Raw genomic sequence first — 16517 nt, 5'->3', positions numbered from 1 at the left:
GGCATGTTTCCGAACATCGTTCATATGCCTGTGTTCGTAGCAGAAAATATCTTCCTATAAAAAGACCGAGATGGGCAAAACGAAAACCCCCGCCACAACATCAGCAGCTACCGAGGTAACTGTTCGGTATGCGCTGATAACCCGCTGGTTCATCAGCCGCTGCACACTACAGAGCTTCTGCAGATTACACTGCCTGCTCAAGGCTGCCACTCCGTACCACAAAATGGATGAGGTCATCTTCGACAGCCCGCGAAAGGGCTGCTGATTTCTTGTACTAGGGTTGTTAACTTTTTTTAAACGATTTGACAATTAACAGAAATATTTAAAGAAATTTTACACATATTATAAACTATAGGTTAGGGTGCCCCAAATGACCCGACTTTTGAAAAAGTTATGCGCTGCAGGCTGGCCAAATTAGGGCCAGATCGAATCACGGGAAGGGGTTGCTCAACGAGCCTAAAGTTTGTATGGGATTTTGAAACATTTTGTTCGGAAGATACATGAGAAACCAGTTTTTTCATCAATAACTTTGGTTTTCGTCTTCTTTCAAAAACGGGTTTTCTTAAAGCCTAAGTTATGAAAAATATTTCATCCGAAGACTGCATTTCGATAAGAGTTAAGATAAAAAAAAATATTATGCTTAAAAAATGGGCCAACTTTTTTAACGGTGATATTCAGCACTGCAAATAAGGCGTCAATATGTTCGACCGCCTCGATTCATTAACAGTGATGAATACCATCCTTAAAAAAGTTAGCCCATTTTTGAAGCCTGATAACTTTTTTATCTTAACTCTTATCGAAATGCAGTCTTCGGACGAAATATTTTGCATAATTGAGGTTTTACGAAAAAGCGTTTTTGAAAGAAATCGACCGATGGGTACCAAAGTTATTGATGAAAAACTGGTTTTTGATGTTTCTCCCGAACAAAATGTCTCAAAATCCCATACAAACTTCAGACTCGTTGAGCGACCCCTTCTCATGATTCTATCTGGCCCAAATTTGGCATGAGATCTTGTACTTGGACTAGGACCAATTTCAGCCTGCAGCGCATAACATTTTACAGGTTTTGAATTTGCCATACAAATTTGGGGCAGTCTACTATAGGTTGTACGAATAGCATTCTTTCAAGGAAGAACTTATTTGTTTTGTACGAAGCCTCACTGCGTTGGCTTTGTGTTTATTCCAGATTTAATTGTTATACTTGAATCCCGGTTGTTCTCAGAACCCATGAGCGATGGCTTGCGACCTGGGTGTAAACATCCGGTACTCCCATGGCACAAGGAACACCCCAAGAAACTAGTCCGGTCAGCACACCATTCACAATCATCGGTCCACCAGAATCACCCATACAAGTTCCCTGACCCTTCTGAACGTAAGCACACACATTGCTGCTATGAATCCGGTGCCGAATCTGCGAGCTATGCCTCAGCCAACATTCTTCGTTGCTAATTGTGAAAGCTTCAACAAATTGCAGCTTGTTGGAGACTTTCGAGTTCGAAGCCGTTTGTCCCCAACCACAGGTGATGGCAGACTGGTCTGGAGCTGTCAAAGTCGTTGCCATTTTTACTGGTCTTACTAAGCTGCTCATCATAATTGGATATGCAGTTTCCAATATCGAAATGTCATTTTCTAGCAATCCTTCATTGTAATCCGGATGTTCGATAAACTGTTTGAAGTTGTAGGAAACACCTCCCCTGGTAAGATCAATGGTTCCAACGACTGCCCGTAGCTGATGATGAGGAATTCCGAGAGTGCAATGAGCTGCCGTCAGAAGCCAACGATCGCTGATGATGGCCGCTCCACATCGGTGAACGTTCTTGAGAGTTCTAAGAGAAGCCATGAATGGAAACTGTTCGGGAGAAGCCTCCCGACCACCGACGATGCGAATTGATTGGTCTTCTGTAAGATAGTTAATTATTAATGATTAAGATGTAGTTAGTTAAATAAACTAAAAAAGAATTATAAAAAACTTACCATCTGCGAAGGTCGCACAGCACAAACTGAAAATGACTAGATATCGTAGCATCGTTAAAAGACATCATCGATTTAAGCATCGTTCACAGTATTTATACAATTCAACTGTAATGGAAAGCAGATTCACCCCTTCTGGATGGAAGTGAAATGAAGTTACTTTCATACGTTTTATTCACTCATGTCATAAGTTAAAATGATTAAGCCATAGGAACTGAGAGGGTCGATGAGTCAACGAGAACCATTCCAGGTAGTAAAATTGTCATTTTTGATTGCAAAATATAACTGCAAATTGACAGGTGACAGTCAAAAGTGACTACCTGTTGGCTGCTGACTGCTTCCAGTTGACCCAATTGTAGATAAGCAATTCAGTTGTTTATGAACCTGCGAATTCTTACTACATGCAAGATAACGGAACACGATGAAAAAAATCGCTCACATAAGATTGCAGATCTGCTTTACAGTTGAAGCTAATTGGAAGTTCGATATTACTATGTAGATAAAAAATGCAATTTACAGTAGGGTGCAAATAATTTTTTAATAATAAACGTGATTATTTGAAATTGGAATTCGACCATGAACATGTGTGAAAAACCTTCTAAATCGTTTCATAAAAATTATTTCGTTGACTGATAAATGAAAAAAACATCATGTTTTGGCGAATGAAAAATCTGATTAAGAACGTCTCTCTGGATATTTTGCAGCAGAAGATAATTGAAAATGGAGTAAAAAATAATAACTGACAAAAATGACAAAAATGACAAAAATGACAAAAATGACAAAAATGACAAAAATGACAAAAATGACAAAAATGACAAAAATGACAAAAATGACAAAAATGACAAAAATGACAAAAATGACAAAAATGACAAAAATGACAAAAATGTCAAAAATGACAAAAATGACAAAAATGACAAAAATGACAAAAATGACAAAAATGACAAAAATGACAAAAATGACAAAAATGACAAAAATGACAAAAATGACAAAAATGACAAAAATGACAAAAATGACAAAAATGACAAAAATGACAAAAATGACAAAAATGACAAAAATGACAAAAATGACAAAAATGACAAAAATGACAAAAATGACAAAAATGACAAAAATGACAAAAATGACAAAAATGACAAAAATGACAAAAATGACAAAAATGACAAAAATGACAAAAATGACAAAAATGACAAAAATGACAAAAATGACAAAAATGACAAAAATGACAAAAATGACAAAAATGACAAAAATGACAAAAATGACAAAAATGACAAAAATGACAAAAATGACAAAAATGACAAAAATGACAAAAATGACAAAAATGACAAAAATGACAAAAATGACAAAAATGACAAAAATGACAAAAATGACAAAAATGACAAAAATGACAAAAAAGACAAAAATGACAAAAATGACAAAAATGACAAAAATGACAAAAATGACAAAAATGACAAAAATGACAAAAATGACAAAAATGACAAAAATGACAAAAATGACAAAAATGACAAAAATGACAAAAATGACAAAAATGACAAAAATGACAAATATGACAAATATGACAAAAATGACAAAAATGACAAAAATGACAAAAATGACAAAAATGACAAAAATGACAAAAATGACAAAAATGACAAAAATGATAAAAATGACAAAAATGACAAAAATGACAAAAATGACAAAAATGACAAAAATGACAAAAATGACAAAAATGACAAAAATGACAAAAATGACAAAAATGACAAAAATGACAAAAATGACAAAAATGACAAAAATGACAAAAATGACAAAAATGACAAAAATGACAAAAATGACAAAAATGACAAAAATGACAAAAATGACAAAAATGACAAAAATGACAAAAATGACAAAAATGACAAAAATGACAAAAATGACAAAAATGACAAAAATGACAAAAATGACAAAAATGACAAAAATGACAAAAATGACAAAAATGACAAAAATGACAAAAATGACAAAAATGACAAAAATGACAAAAATGACAAAAATGACAAAAATGACAAAAATGACAAAAATGACAAAAATGACAAAAATGACAAAAATGACAAAAATGACAAAAATGACAAAAATGACAAAAATGACAAAAATGACAAAAATGACAAAAATGACAAAAATGACAAAAATGACAAAAATGACAAAAATGACAAAAATGACAAAAATGACAAAAATGACAAAAATGACAAAAATGACAAAAATGACAAAAATGACAAAAATGACAAAAATGACAAAAATGACAAAAATGACAAAAATGACAAAAATGACAAAAATGACAAAAATGACAAAAATGACAAAAATGACAAAAATGACAAAAATGACAAAAATGACAAAAATGACAAAAATGACAAAAATGACAAAAATGACAAAAATGACAAAAATGACAAAAATGACAAAAATGACAAAAATGACAAAAATGACAAAAATGACAAAAATGACAAAAATGACAAAAATGACAAAAATGACAAAAATGACAAAAATGACAAAAATGACAAAAATGACAAAAATGACAAAAATGACAAAAATGACAAAAATGACAAAAATGACAAAAATGACAAAAATGACAAAAATGACAAAAATGACAAAAATGACAAAAATGACAAAAATGACAAAAATGACAAAAATGACAAAAATGACAAAAATGACAAAAATGACAAAAATGACAAAAATGACAAAAATGACAAAAATGACAAAAATGACAAAAATGACAAAAATGACAAAAATGACAAAAATGACAAAAATGACAAAAATGACAAAAATGACAAAAATGACAAAAATGACAAAAATGACAAAAATGACAAAAATGACAAAAATGACAAAAATGACAAAAATGACAAAAATGACAAAAATGACAAAAATGACAAAAATGACAAAAATGACAAAAATGACAAAAATGACAAAAATGACAAAAATGACAAAAATGACAAAAATGACAAAAATGACAAAAATGACAAAAATGACAAAAATGACAAAAATGACAAAAATGACAAAAATGACAAAAATGACAAAAATGACAAAAATGACAAAAATGACAAAAATGACAAAAATGACAAAAATGACAAAAATGACAAAAATGACAAAAATGACAAAAATGACAAAAATGACAAAAATGACAAAAATGACAAAAATGACAAAAATGACAAAAATGACAAAAATGACAAAAATGACAAAAATGACAAAAATGACAAAAATGACAAAAATGACAAAAATGACAAAAATGACAAAAATGACAAAAATGACAAAAATGACAAAAATGACAAAAATGACAAAAATGACAAAAATGACAAAAATGACAAAAATGACAAAAATGACAAAAATGACAAAAATGACAAAAATGACAAAAATGACAAAAATGACAAAAATGACAAAAATGACAAAAATGACAAAAATGACAAAAATGACAAAAATGACAAAAATGACAAAAATGACAAAAATGACAAAAATGACAAAAATGACAAAAATGACAAAAATGACAAAAATGACAAAAATGACAAAAATGACAAAAATGACAAAAATGACAAAAATGACAAAAATGACAAAAATGACAAAAATGACAAAAATGACAAAAATGACAAAAATGACAAAAATGACAAAAATGACAAAAATGACAAAAATGACAAAAATGACAAAAATGACAAAAATGACAAAAATGACAAAAATGACAAAAATGACAAAAATGACAAAAATGACAAAAATGACAAAAATGACAAAAATGACAAAAATGACAAAAATGACAAAAATGACAAAAATGACAAAAATGACAAAAATGACAAAAATGACAAAAATGACAAAAATGACAAAAATGACAAAAATGACAAAAATGACAAAAATGACAAAAATGACAAAAATGACAAAAATGACAAAAATGACAAAAATGACAAAAATGACAAAAATGACAAAAATGACAAAAATGACAAAAATGACAAAAATGACAAAAATGACAAAAATGACAAAAATGACAAAAATGACAAAAATGACAAAAATGACAAAAATGACAAAAATGACAAAAATGACAAAAATGACAAAAATGACAAAAATGACAAAAATGACAAAAATGACAAAAATGACAAAAATGACAAAAATGACAAAAATGACAAAAATGACAAAAATGACAAAAATGACAAAAATGACAAAAATGACAAAAATGACAAAAATGACAAAAATGACAAAAATGACAAAAATGACAAAAATGACAAAAATGACAAAAATGACAAAAATGACAAAAATGACAAAAATGACAAAAATGACAAAAATGACAAAAATGACAAAAATGACAAAAATGACAAAAATGACAAAAATGACAAAAATGACAAAAATGACAAAAATGACAAAAATGACAAAAATGACAAAAATGACAAAAATGACAAAAATGACAAAAATGACAAAAATGACAAAAATGACAAAAATGACAAAAATGACAAAAATGACAAAAATGACAAAAATGACAAAAATGACAAAAATGACAAAAATGACAAAAATGACAAAAATGACAAAAATGACAAAAATGACAAAAATGACAAAAATGACAAAAATGACAAAAATGACAAAAATGACAAAAATGACAAAAATGACAAAAATGACAAAAATGACAAAAATGACAAAAATGACAAAAATGACAAAAATGACAAAAATGACAAAAATGACAAAAATGACAAAAATGACAAAAATGACAAAAATGACAAAAATGACAAAAATGACAAAAATGACAAAAATGACAAAAATGACAAAAATGACAAAAATGACAAAAATGACAAAAATGACAAAAATGACAAAAATGACAAAAATGACAAAAATGACAAAAATGACAAAAATGACAAAAATGACAAAAATGACAAAAATGACAAAAATGACAAAAATGACAAAAATGACAAAAATGACAAAAATGACAAAAATGACAAAAATGACAAAAATGACAAAAATGACAAAAATGACAAAAATGACAAAAATGACAAAAATGACAAAAATGACAAAAATGACAAAAATGACAAAAATGACAAAAATGACAAAAATGACAAAAATGACAAAAATGACAAAAATGACAAAAATGACAAAAATGACAAAAATGACAAAAATGACAAAAATGACAAAAATGACAAAAATGACAAAAATGACAAAAATGACAAAAATGACAAAAATGACAAAAATGACAAAAATGACAAAAATGACAAAAATGACAAAAATGACAAAAATGACAAAAATGACAAAAATGACAAAAATGACAAAAATGACAAAAATGACAAAAATGACAAAAATGACAAAAATGACAAAAATGACAAAAATGACAAAAATGACAAAAATGACAAAAATGACAAAAATGACAAAAATGACAAAAATGACAAAAATGACAAAAATGACAAAAATGACAAAAATGACAAAAATGACAAAAATGACAAAAATGACAAAAATGACAAAAATGACAAAAATGACAAAAATGACAAAAATGACAAAAATGGCAAAAATGACAAAAATAACAAAAATGACAAATAATAACAGAAAGGACATTGATTATAAAAAAGACTGAAATGGGCAACCATTCTTATTTTGAATATTTTTTCATATTCTTATCTATAATGACAATTGCTTCATCCAAAAACAGTAAACTTATGCTTTATTTGTATGTTAAATAATTTAAAACATTTTACAGAAGAAAATTTTGACTATTCGAAATCATTCATATTTTAACACCTTGCCGTTTAAGCCAGAGAATTTTCCAGTTAGCTCCATTTATTGAAATTTCATTCACACCGCGTGAGAATAAAATATTGAAGAAAAAACCAAATAGTGACGATCAAATTTACGCGTTATTTTCATAAAAAAATTTAATTTAAAACCAGAAAGCCTAGATCTTACTTAAAAAATCGGCATAAATTCTGACATTCCTTTCGACCGAAATGGAAACATTTAAACTACAAAGATTTGTAATTCAAAAAAAAAACTTGCTAAACGACACACTCTTATACAGAATTTTTTTGTTTTTGCTCAACGATAAAACGTGAAAATAACCTTTAAAGCTTTTTCCCTGGGCTGCCTTTTTTATTTTCAAAATGACAAAAATGACAAAAATGACAAAAATGACAAAAATGACAAAAATGACAAAAATGACAAAAATGACAAAAATGACAAAAATGACAAAAATGACAAAAATGACAAAAATGACAAAAATGACAAAAATGACAAAAATGACAAAAATGACAAAAATGACAAAAATGACAAAAATGACAAAAATGACAAAAATGACAAAAATGACAAAAATGACAAAAATGACAAAAATGACAAAAATGACAAAAATGACAAAAATGACAAAAATGACAAAAATGACAAAAATGACAAAAATGACAAAAATGACAAAAATGACAAAAATGACAAAAATGACAAAAATGACAAAACTGACAAAAATGACAAAAATGACAAAAATGACAAAAATGACAAAAATGACAAAAATGACAAAAATGACAAAAATGACAAAAATGACAAAAATGACAAAAATGACAAAAATGACAAAAATGACAAAAATGACAAAAATGACAAAAATGACAAAAATGACAAAAATGACAAAAATGACAAAAATGACAAAAATGACAAAAATGACAAAAATGACAAAAATGACAAAAATGACAAAAATGACAAAAATGACAAAAATGACAAAAATGACAAAAATGACAAAAATGACAAAAATGACAAAAATGACAAAAATGACAAAAATGACAAAAATGACAAAAATGACAAAAATGACAAAAATGACAAAAATGACAAAAATGACAAAAATGACAAAAATGACAAAAATGACAAAAATGACAAAAATGACAAAAATGACAAAAATGACAAATATGACAAATATGACAAAAATGACAAAAATGACAAAAATGACAAAAATGACAAAAATGACAAAAATGACAAAAATGACAAAAATGACAAAAATGACAAAAATGACAAAAATGATAAAAATGACAAAAATGACAAAAATGACAAAAATGACAAAAATGACAAAAATGACAAAAATGACAAAAATGACAAAAATGACAAAAATGACAAAAATGACAAAAATGACAAAAATGACAAAAATGACAAAAATGACAAAAATGACAAAAATGACAAAAATGACAAAAATGACAAAAATGACAAAAATGACAAAAATGACAAAAATGACAAAAATGACAAAAATGACAAAAATGACAAAAATGACAAAAATGACAAAAATGACAAAAATGACAAAAATGACAAAAATGACAAAAATGATAAAAATGACAAAAATGACAAAAATGACAAAACTGACAAAAATGACAAAAATGACAAAAATGACAAAAATGACAAAAATGACAAAAATGACAAAAATGACAAAAATGACAAAAATGACAAAAATGACAAAAATGACAAAAATGACAAAAATGACAAAAATGACAAAAATGACAAAAATGACAAAAATGACAAAAATGACAAAAATGACAAAAATGACAAAAATGACAAAAATGACAAAAATGACAAAAATGACAAAAATGACAAAAATGACAAAAATGACAAAAATGACAAAAATGACAAAAATGACAAAAATGACAAAAATGACAAAAATGACAAAAATGACAAAAATGACAAAAATGACAAAAATGACAAAAATGACAAAAATGACAAAAATGACAAAAATGACAAAAATGACAAAAATGACATAAATGACAAAAATGACAAAAATGACAAAAATGACAAAAATGACAAAAATGACAAAAATGACAAAAATGACAAAAATGACAAAAATGACAAAAATGACAAAAATGACAAAAATGACAAAAATGACAAAAATGACAAAAATGACAAAAATGACAAAAATGACAAAAATGACAAAAATGACAAAAATGACAAAAATGACAAAAATGACAAAAATGACAAAAATGACAAAAATGACAAAAATGACAAAAATGACAAAAATGACAAAAATGACAAAAATGACAAAAATGACAAAAATGACAAAAATGACAAAAATGACAAAAATGACAAAAATGACAAAAATGACAAAAATGACAAAAATGACAAAAATGACAAAAATGACAAAAATGACAAAAATGACAAAAATGACAAAAATGACAAAAATGACAAAAATGACAAAAATGACAAAAATGACAAAAATGACAAAAATGACAAAAATGACAAAAATGACAAAAATGACAAAAATGACAAAAATGACAAAAATGACAAAAATGACAAAAATGACAAAAATGACAAAAATGACAAAAATGACAAAAATGACAAAAATGACAAAAATGACAAAAATGACAAAAATGACAAAAATGACAAAAATGACAAAAATGACAAAAATGACAAAAATGACAAAAATGACAAAAATGACAAAAATGACAAAAATGACAAAAATGACAAAAATGACAAAAATGACAAAAATGACAAAAATGACAAAAATGACAAAAATGACAAAAATGACAAAAATGACAAAAATGACAAAAATGACAAAAATGACAAAAATGACAAAAATGACAAAAATGACAAAAATGACAAAAATGACAAAAATGACAAAAATGACAAAAATGACAAAAATGACAAAAATGACAAAAATGACAAAAATGACAAAAATGACAAAAATGACAAAAATGACAAAAATGACAAAAATGACAAAAATGACAAAAATGGCAAAAATGACAAAAATAACAAAAATGACAAATAATAACAGAAAGGACATTGATTATAAAAAAGACTGAAATGGGCAACCATTCTTATTTTGAATATTTTTTCATATTCTTATCTATAATGACAATTGCTTCATCCAAAAACAGTAAACTTATGCTTTATTTGTATGTTAAATAATTTAAAACATTTTACAGAAGAAAATTTTGACTATTCGAAATCATTCATATTTTAACACCTTGCCGTTTAAGCCAGAGAATTTTCCAGTTAGCTCCATTTATTGAAATTTCATTCACACCGCGTGAGAATAAAATATTGAAGAAAAAACCAAATAGTGACGATCAAATTTACGCGTTATTTTCATAAAAAAATTTAATTTAAAACCAGAAAGCCTAGATCTTACTTAAAAAATCGGCATAAATTCTGACATTCCTTTCGACCGAAATGGAAACATTTAAACTACAAAGATTTGTAATTCAAAAAAAAAACTTGCTAAACGACACACTCTTATACAGAATTTTTTTGTTTTTGCTCAACGATAAAACGTGAAAATAACCTTTAAAGCTTTTTCCCTGGGCTGCCTTTTTTATTTTCAAAATGACAAAAATGACAAAAATGACAAAAATGACAAAAATGACAAAAATGACAAAAATGACAAAAATGACAAAAATGACAAAAATGACAAAAATGACAAAAATGACAAAAATGACAAAAATGACAAAAATGACAAAAATGACAAAAATGACAAAAATGACAAAAATGATAAAAATGACAAAAATGACAAAAATGACAAAACTGACAAAAATGACAAAAATGACAAAAATGACAAAAATGACAAAAATGACAAAAATGACAAAAATGACAAAAATGACAAAAATGACAAAAATGACAAAAATGACAAAAATGACAAAAATGACAAAAATGACAAAAATGACAAAAATGACAAAAATGACAAAAATGACAAATATGACAAATATGACAAAAATGACAAAAATGACAAAAATGACAAAAATGACAAAAATGACAAAAATGACAAAAATGACAAAAATGACAAAAATGATAAAAATGACAAAAATGACAAAAATGACAAAAATGACAAAAATGACAAAAATGACAAAAATGACAAAAATGACAAAAATGACAAAAATGACAAAAATGACAAAAATGACAAAAATGACAAAAATGACAAAAATGACAAAAATGACAAAAATGACAAAAATGACAAAAATGACAAAAATGACAAAAATGACAAAAATGACAAAAATGACAAAAATGACAAAAATGATAAAAATGACAAAAATGACAAAAATGATAAAACTGACAAAAATGACAAAAATGACAAAAATGACAAAAATGACAAAAATGACAAAAATGACAAAAATGACAAAAATGACAAAAATGACAAAAATGACAAAAATGACAAAAATGACAAAAATGACAAAAATGACAAAAATGACAAAAATGACAAAAATGACAAAAATGACAAAAATGACAAAAATGACAAAAATGACAAAAATGACAAAAATGACAAAAATGACAAAAATGACAAAAATGACAAAAATGACAAAAATGACAAAAATGACAAAAATGACAAAAATGACAAAAATGACAAAAATGACAAAAATGACAAAAATGACAAAAATGACAAAAATGACAAAAATGACAAAAATGACAAAAATGACAAAAATGACAAAAATGACAAAAATGACAAAAATGACAAAAATGACAAAAATGACAAAAATGACAAAAATGACAAAAATGACAAAAATGACAAAAATGACAAAAATGACAAAAATGACAAAAATGACAAAAATGACAAAAATGACAAAAATGACAAAAATGACAAAAATGACAAAAATGACAAAAATGACAAAAATGACAAAAATGACAAAAATGACAAAAATGACAAAAATGACAAAAATGACAAAAATGACAAAAATGACAAAAATGACAAAAATGACAAAAATGACAAAAATGACAAAAATGACAAAAATGACAAAAATGACAAAAATGACAAAAATGACAAAAATGACAAAAATGACAAAAATGACAAAAATGACAAAAATGACAAAAATGACAAAAATGACAAAAATGACAAAAATGACAAAAATGACAAAAATGACAAAAATGACAAAAATGACAAAAATGACAAAAATGACAAAAATGACAAAAATGACAAAAATGACAAAAATGACAAAAATGACAAAAATGACAAAAATGACAAAAATGACAAAAATGACAAAAATGACAAAAATGACAAAAATGACAAAAATGACAAAAATGACAAAAATGACAAAAATGACAAAAATGACAAAAATGACAAAAATGACAAAAATGACAAAAATGACAAAAATGACAAAAATGACAAAAATGACAAAAATGACAAAAATGACAAAAATGACAAAAATGACAAAAATGACAAAAATGACAAAAATGACAAAAATGACAAAAATGACAAAAATGACAAAAATGACAAAAATGACAAAAATGACAAAAATGACAAAAATGACAAAAATGACAAAAATGACAAAAATGACAAAAATGACAAAAATGACAAAAATGACAAAAATGACAAAAATGACAAAAATGACAAAAATGGCAAAAATGACAAAAATAACAAAAATGACAAATAATAACAGAAAGGACATTGATTATAAAAAAGACTGAAATGGGCAACCATTCTTATTTTGAATATTTTTTCATATTCTTATCTATAATGACAATTGCTTCATCCAAAAACAGTAAACTTATGCTTTATTTGTATGTTAAATAATTTAAAACATTTTACAGAAGAAAATTTTGACTATTCGAAATCATTCATATTTTAACACCTTGCCGTTTAAGCCAGAGAATTTTCCAGTTAGCTCCATTTATTGAAATTTCATTCACACCGCGTGAGAATAAAATATTGAAGAAAAAACCAAATAGTGACGATCAAATTTACGCGTTATTTTCATAAAAAAATTTAATTTAAAACCAGAAAGCCTAGATCTTACTTAAAAAATCGGCATAAATTCTGACATTCCTTTCGACCGAAATGGAAACATTTAAACTACAAAGATTTGTAATTCAAAAAAAAAACTTGCTAAACGACACACTCTTATACAGAATTTTTTTGTTTTTGCTCAACGATAAAACGTGAAAATAACCTTTAAAGCTTTTTCCCTGGGCTGCCTTTTTTATTTTCAATATAAAACCACATCCAATGATGAATTTTTCCATGTTTGAAGATGGTTTTGCACTAAAAGTGGCATAAATTAATTTTGTTGGCAAATTTGTTCAAAAGTGGGGAAAAAATCAAATTCGGTTTCTTTTATTGTAGGCTTCAAATTTGCTTAAAGTGTTAATGTTTCGGCAGTGTGGACTGTATTTTGGGTTTGTTCTTCAAATAAGATAGAAAATCACTTCAACTTAAAATTTCTCTATATTTTCTTCTCTTTACATTACTTGGAAGGTTAATTACAGACGATATAAACGCGCGCGATTCTTAAATGGAACTGACTGGCCACGCTGTGCGAGGCTGTATTTATACGCGTATCGAACCTTCTAGAATGTTCCAGGAACACGCAAGCTTATAATTAAATGGATGGTTCTGGAACCTTCTAACATTGTGAATCATGTGGAACCAAACAGAACTTCCAGAACATTCGAAAGCACGTAAGGGTTACATATACTAGAACTTCTAGAATATTCTAGAAGAAGATAAATCTTCAAGCTTATAACAATTGGCTTGAACAGTTTATGCAAGAAAATCAAGCTGAGACAAGCTAAAAGTAATTAAAACGAAGTTTCGTAATTTTGTCTTCATCATCTAGATTAAGACTGATAAATTCATGCTATTCATTTAAAGAGTTGGGTACTTTTTATAAATTTCATTGACAGATAATGAATTCAGTCTTGATAAGAATGTTGAAATCAATCACTACTTTGCTTCTTTCATCAACTGGTGAATAGCTAGCTTAATTTATGAAACTAACGACGACCGACAGTTACCGAACAATTCTGGGTAGGACACAATTTATTTTTTAAATAAACGAACACAAACACATATAGGATCTCAATGAAGCTTAACGTTTCCTCGAAGAGATTTCTTTAACTTAACACTAAGCGCACATTTTTCGAGAGTATGATGGCTAGCATCTTACAAATGCTAAAACTACCCACCCAAAGAAAGTGAATTGTGTTTGCCGTGTCCAGGAATCGATCTCATGACATTTAGCTTAGAAGGTAGCGTTCAATCCTCTTGGCCACGGGCGGCGTTCTGTTCAAAGTTCGAACATGAATCTAATGAGAAAATTCGAAAATTAAAAAAAAACAGTAAATCAGGTTTTAATTTACGCTGCCCACAAGCTCGAACATGAATTTCACTAGGTTACCAGCACCATTATTTCATGCAGGAATTTTATTAACACGATGTTAAACTACTAAAATGACTTGAAGTCACTCAACAAACATTTAGCGAATAATGCTGTGAACCCAATCCTTGATGGACTGTGCTCGGACGAAAACTTCCGGACGTCCGGTGGCACATGGAACCTTCCAAGCGGCAATACCGATCAGCTGGTCTTCAAATACCAGTGGTCCTCCAAGATCGTTCTGAAAACATAAAAATTGCTAAATATAATACACCAACACGAAGGTAAGTTCACTACTACGCATACCGTGCAAATTCCCTGACCCTCACGATTCATAGTACACAACGAGCTGTCTCCAACTCGGATCGCATCTCCTCCCAGGTTAGCACGGCAGACATCATTGTCGATCACGTTCAACACTACGAACTGCAAGGCGTTGGAGTTGCTGCCTCCGAATTCAGTGTGACCCCATCCGAACATTCTAGCACGGGAACCAGGCTGGACAGCGTCCGTGGAGAAGTGGATTGGTTGAACGATGTTGGTGAAGATGACGTTCTGGATGGTCTGGAACAAAGCCACGTTATGCTGTAGCGTATTGGCGTTGAAGGACGGATGATGGATGGTTTGAACTCCGTAGTAAGCGGCGGCAGCCGTATTCAGGAAACGTGATCCCAGAACAGCCATCGTTGTGCTAGCCAAACGGCCACTCATACAGGTTGAGGCCGTCAGAACGAAGCGAGAATTAAGCAGAATTCCACCGCAGAAGTGGATGTTCAACGATGAACGCATTGAAACCACCCACGGAGCCTCGCCATGTTCCACCGGAATTCCACCGACAATCCTTCTGTCGGGTGTTGCTGTACCCAATGTTCAATATGTAAAATTATTCAAATCAAACCAAAATCCTATATCACTTACGGACAGCTAGGGTCGTGCCCACCAAAAACGCGAGTAATAAAATATGGCGCACCATCCTTAACACCTTTGGACCAAAACTTGACTAATCTGTGTGGCGATTTAGCTTAAGGCTTTTATATGCGCCAAGCAAATCTACTGATAAGGACTGCGATTGAATTTTGAAACCTGATTAGCAGCAGCTTTTGTTGATTGACCCGAGACAGCGATGGGTTGTTGCAAAAAAAAACTTTGCCCTGGAAACGAAGAATTCCAGAACGATAATAGTGACGTCAGAACCACACCACCAGGTGTGATAAGGAGGCAGGGCAAGAAATAAACGATTTGCTTAGGGTTCGGGTTTGATCCAGTTTTTGAAACCAATAACGATGAGGCAAATGATTCGGGCGAGACTTAGATTAAAGCTTGATCCATAACGGGTGTGGTCTCATATAATGAAACATCTGTTCGTTTCAAAAAAAACTTGGAGAACTGTATTTCAAGAGGAATATTTGAACATCGAAATTACATATTTTCGCCGCATCCATTTATCTGGTACACTAGAACTTAAAAATTTTCAAAATCTTAATGAGAAATCTGTTGGATAGCCTTGTTAGGTTTCTCTAGTTTTCTCGTTATTAGAATCAATCAAATCTCATTTATTTG

General features: G+C 28.5%; 1 protein-coding gene across 1 annotated transcript; it reads right to left on the bottom strand.

The window, feature by feature from the left end:
- Positions 1–1195: 1195 nt before the first annotated feature.
- On the bottom strand, positions 1196–15950 carry LOC129743270 (trypsin zeta-like). Its single transcript, XM_055735254.1, has 5 exons — positions 15876–15950; positions 15264–15814; positions 15063–15198; positions 1975–2031; positions 1196–1899 (listed from the first exon to the last, which is right to left on the bottom strand). The coding sequence occupies exons 1-5, from the start codon at positions 15928–15930 to the stop codon at positions 1196–1198; spliced, it is 1503 nt and encodes a 500-aa protein (XP_055591229.1). The 5' UTR covers positions 15931–15950.
- Between the last annotated feature and the right edge of the window lie 567 nt (positions 15951–16517).

Source organism: Uranotaenia lowii, chromosome 2, assembly GCF_029784155.1.
Source record: "Uranotaenia lowii strain MFRU-FL chromosome 2, ASM2978415v1, whole genome shotgun sequence".
NCBI classification, from domain to species: domain Eukaryota; kingdom Metazoa; phylum Arthropoda; class Insecta; order Diptera; family Culicidae; genus Uranotaenia; species Uranotaenia lowii.
The sequence above is the reverse complement of the archived record's forward strand: the minus strand, read 5'-3'. Positions and strand labels throughout refer to the sequence as shown.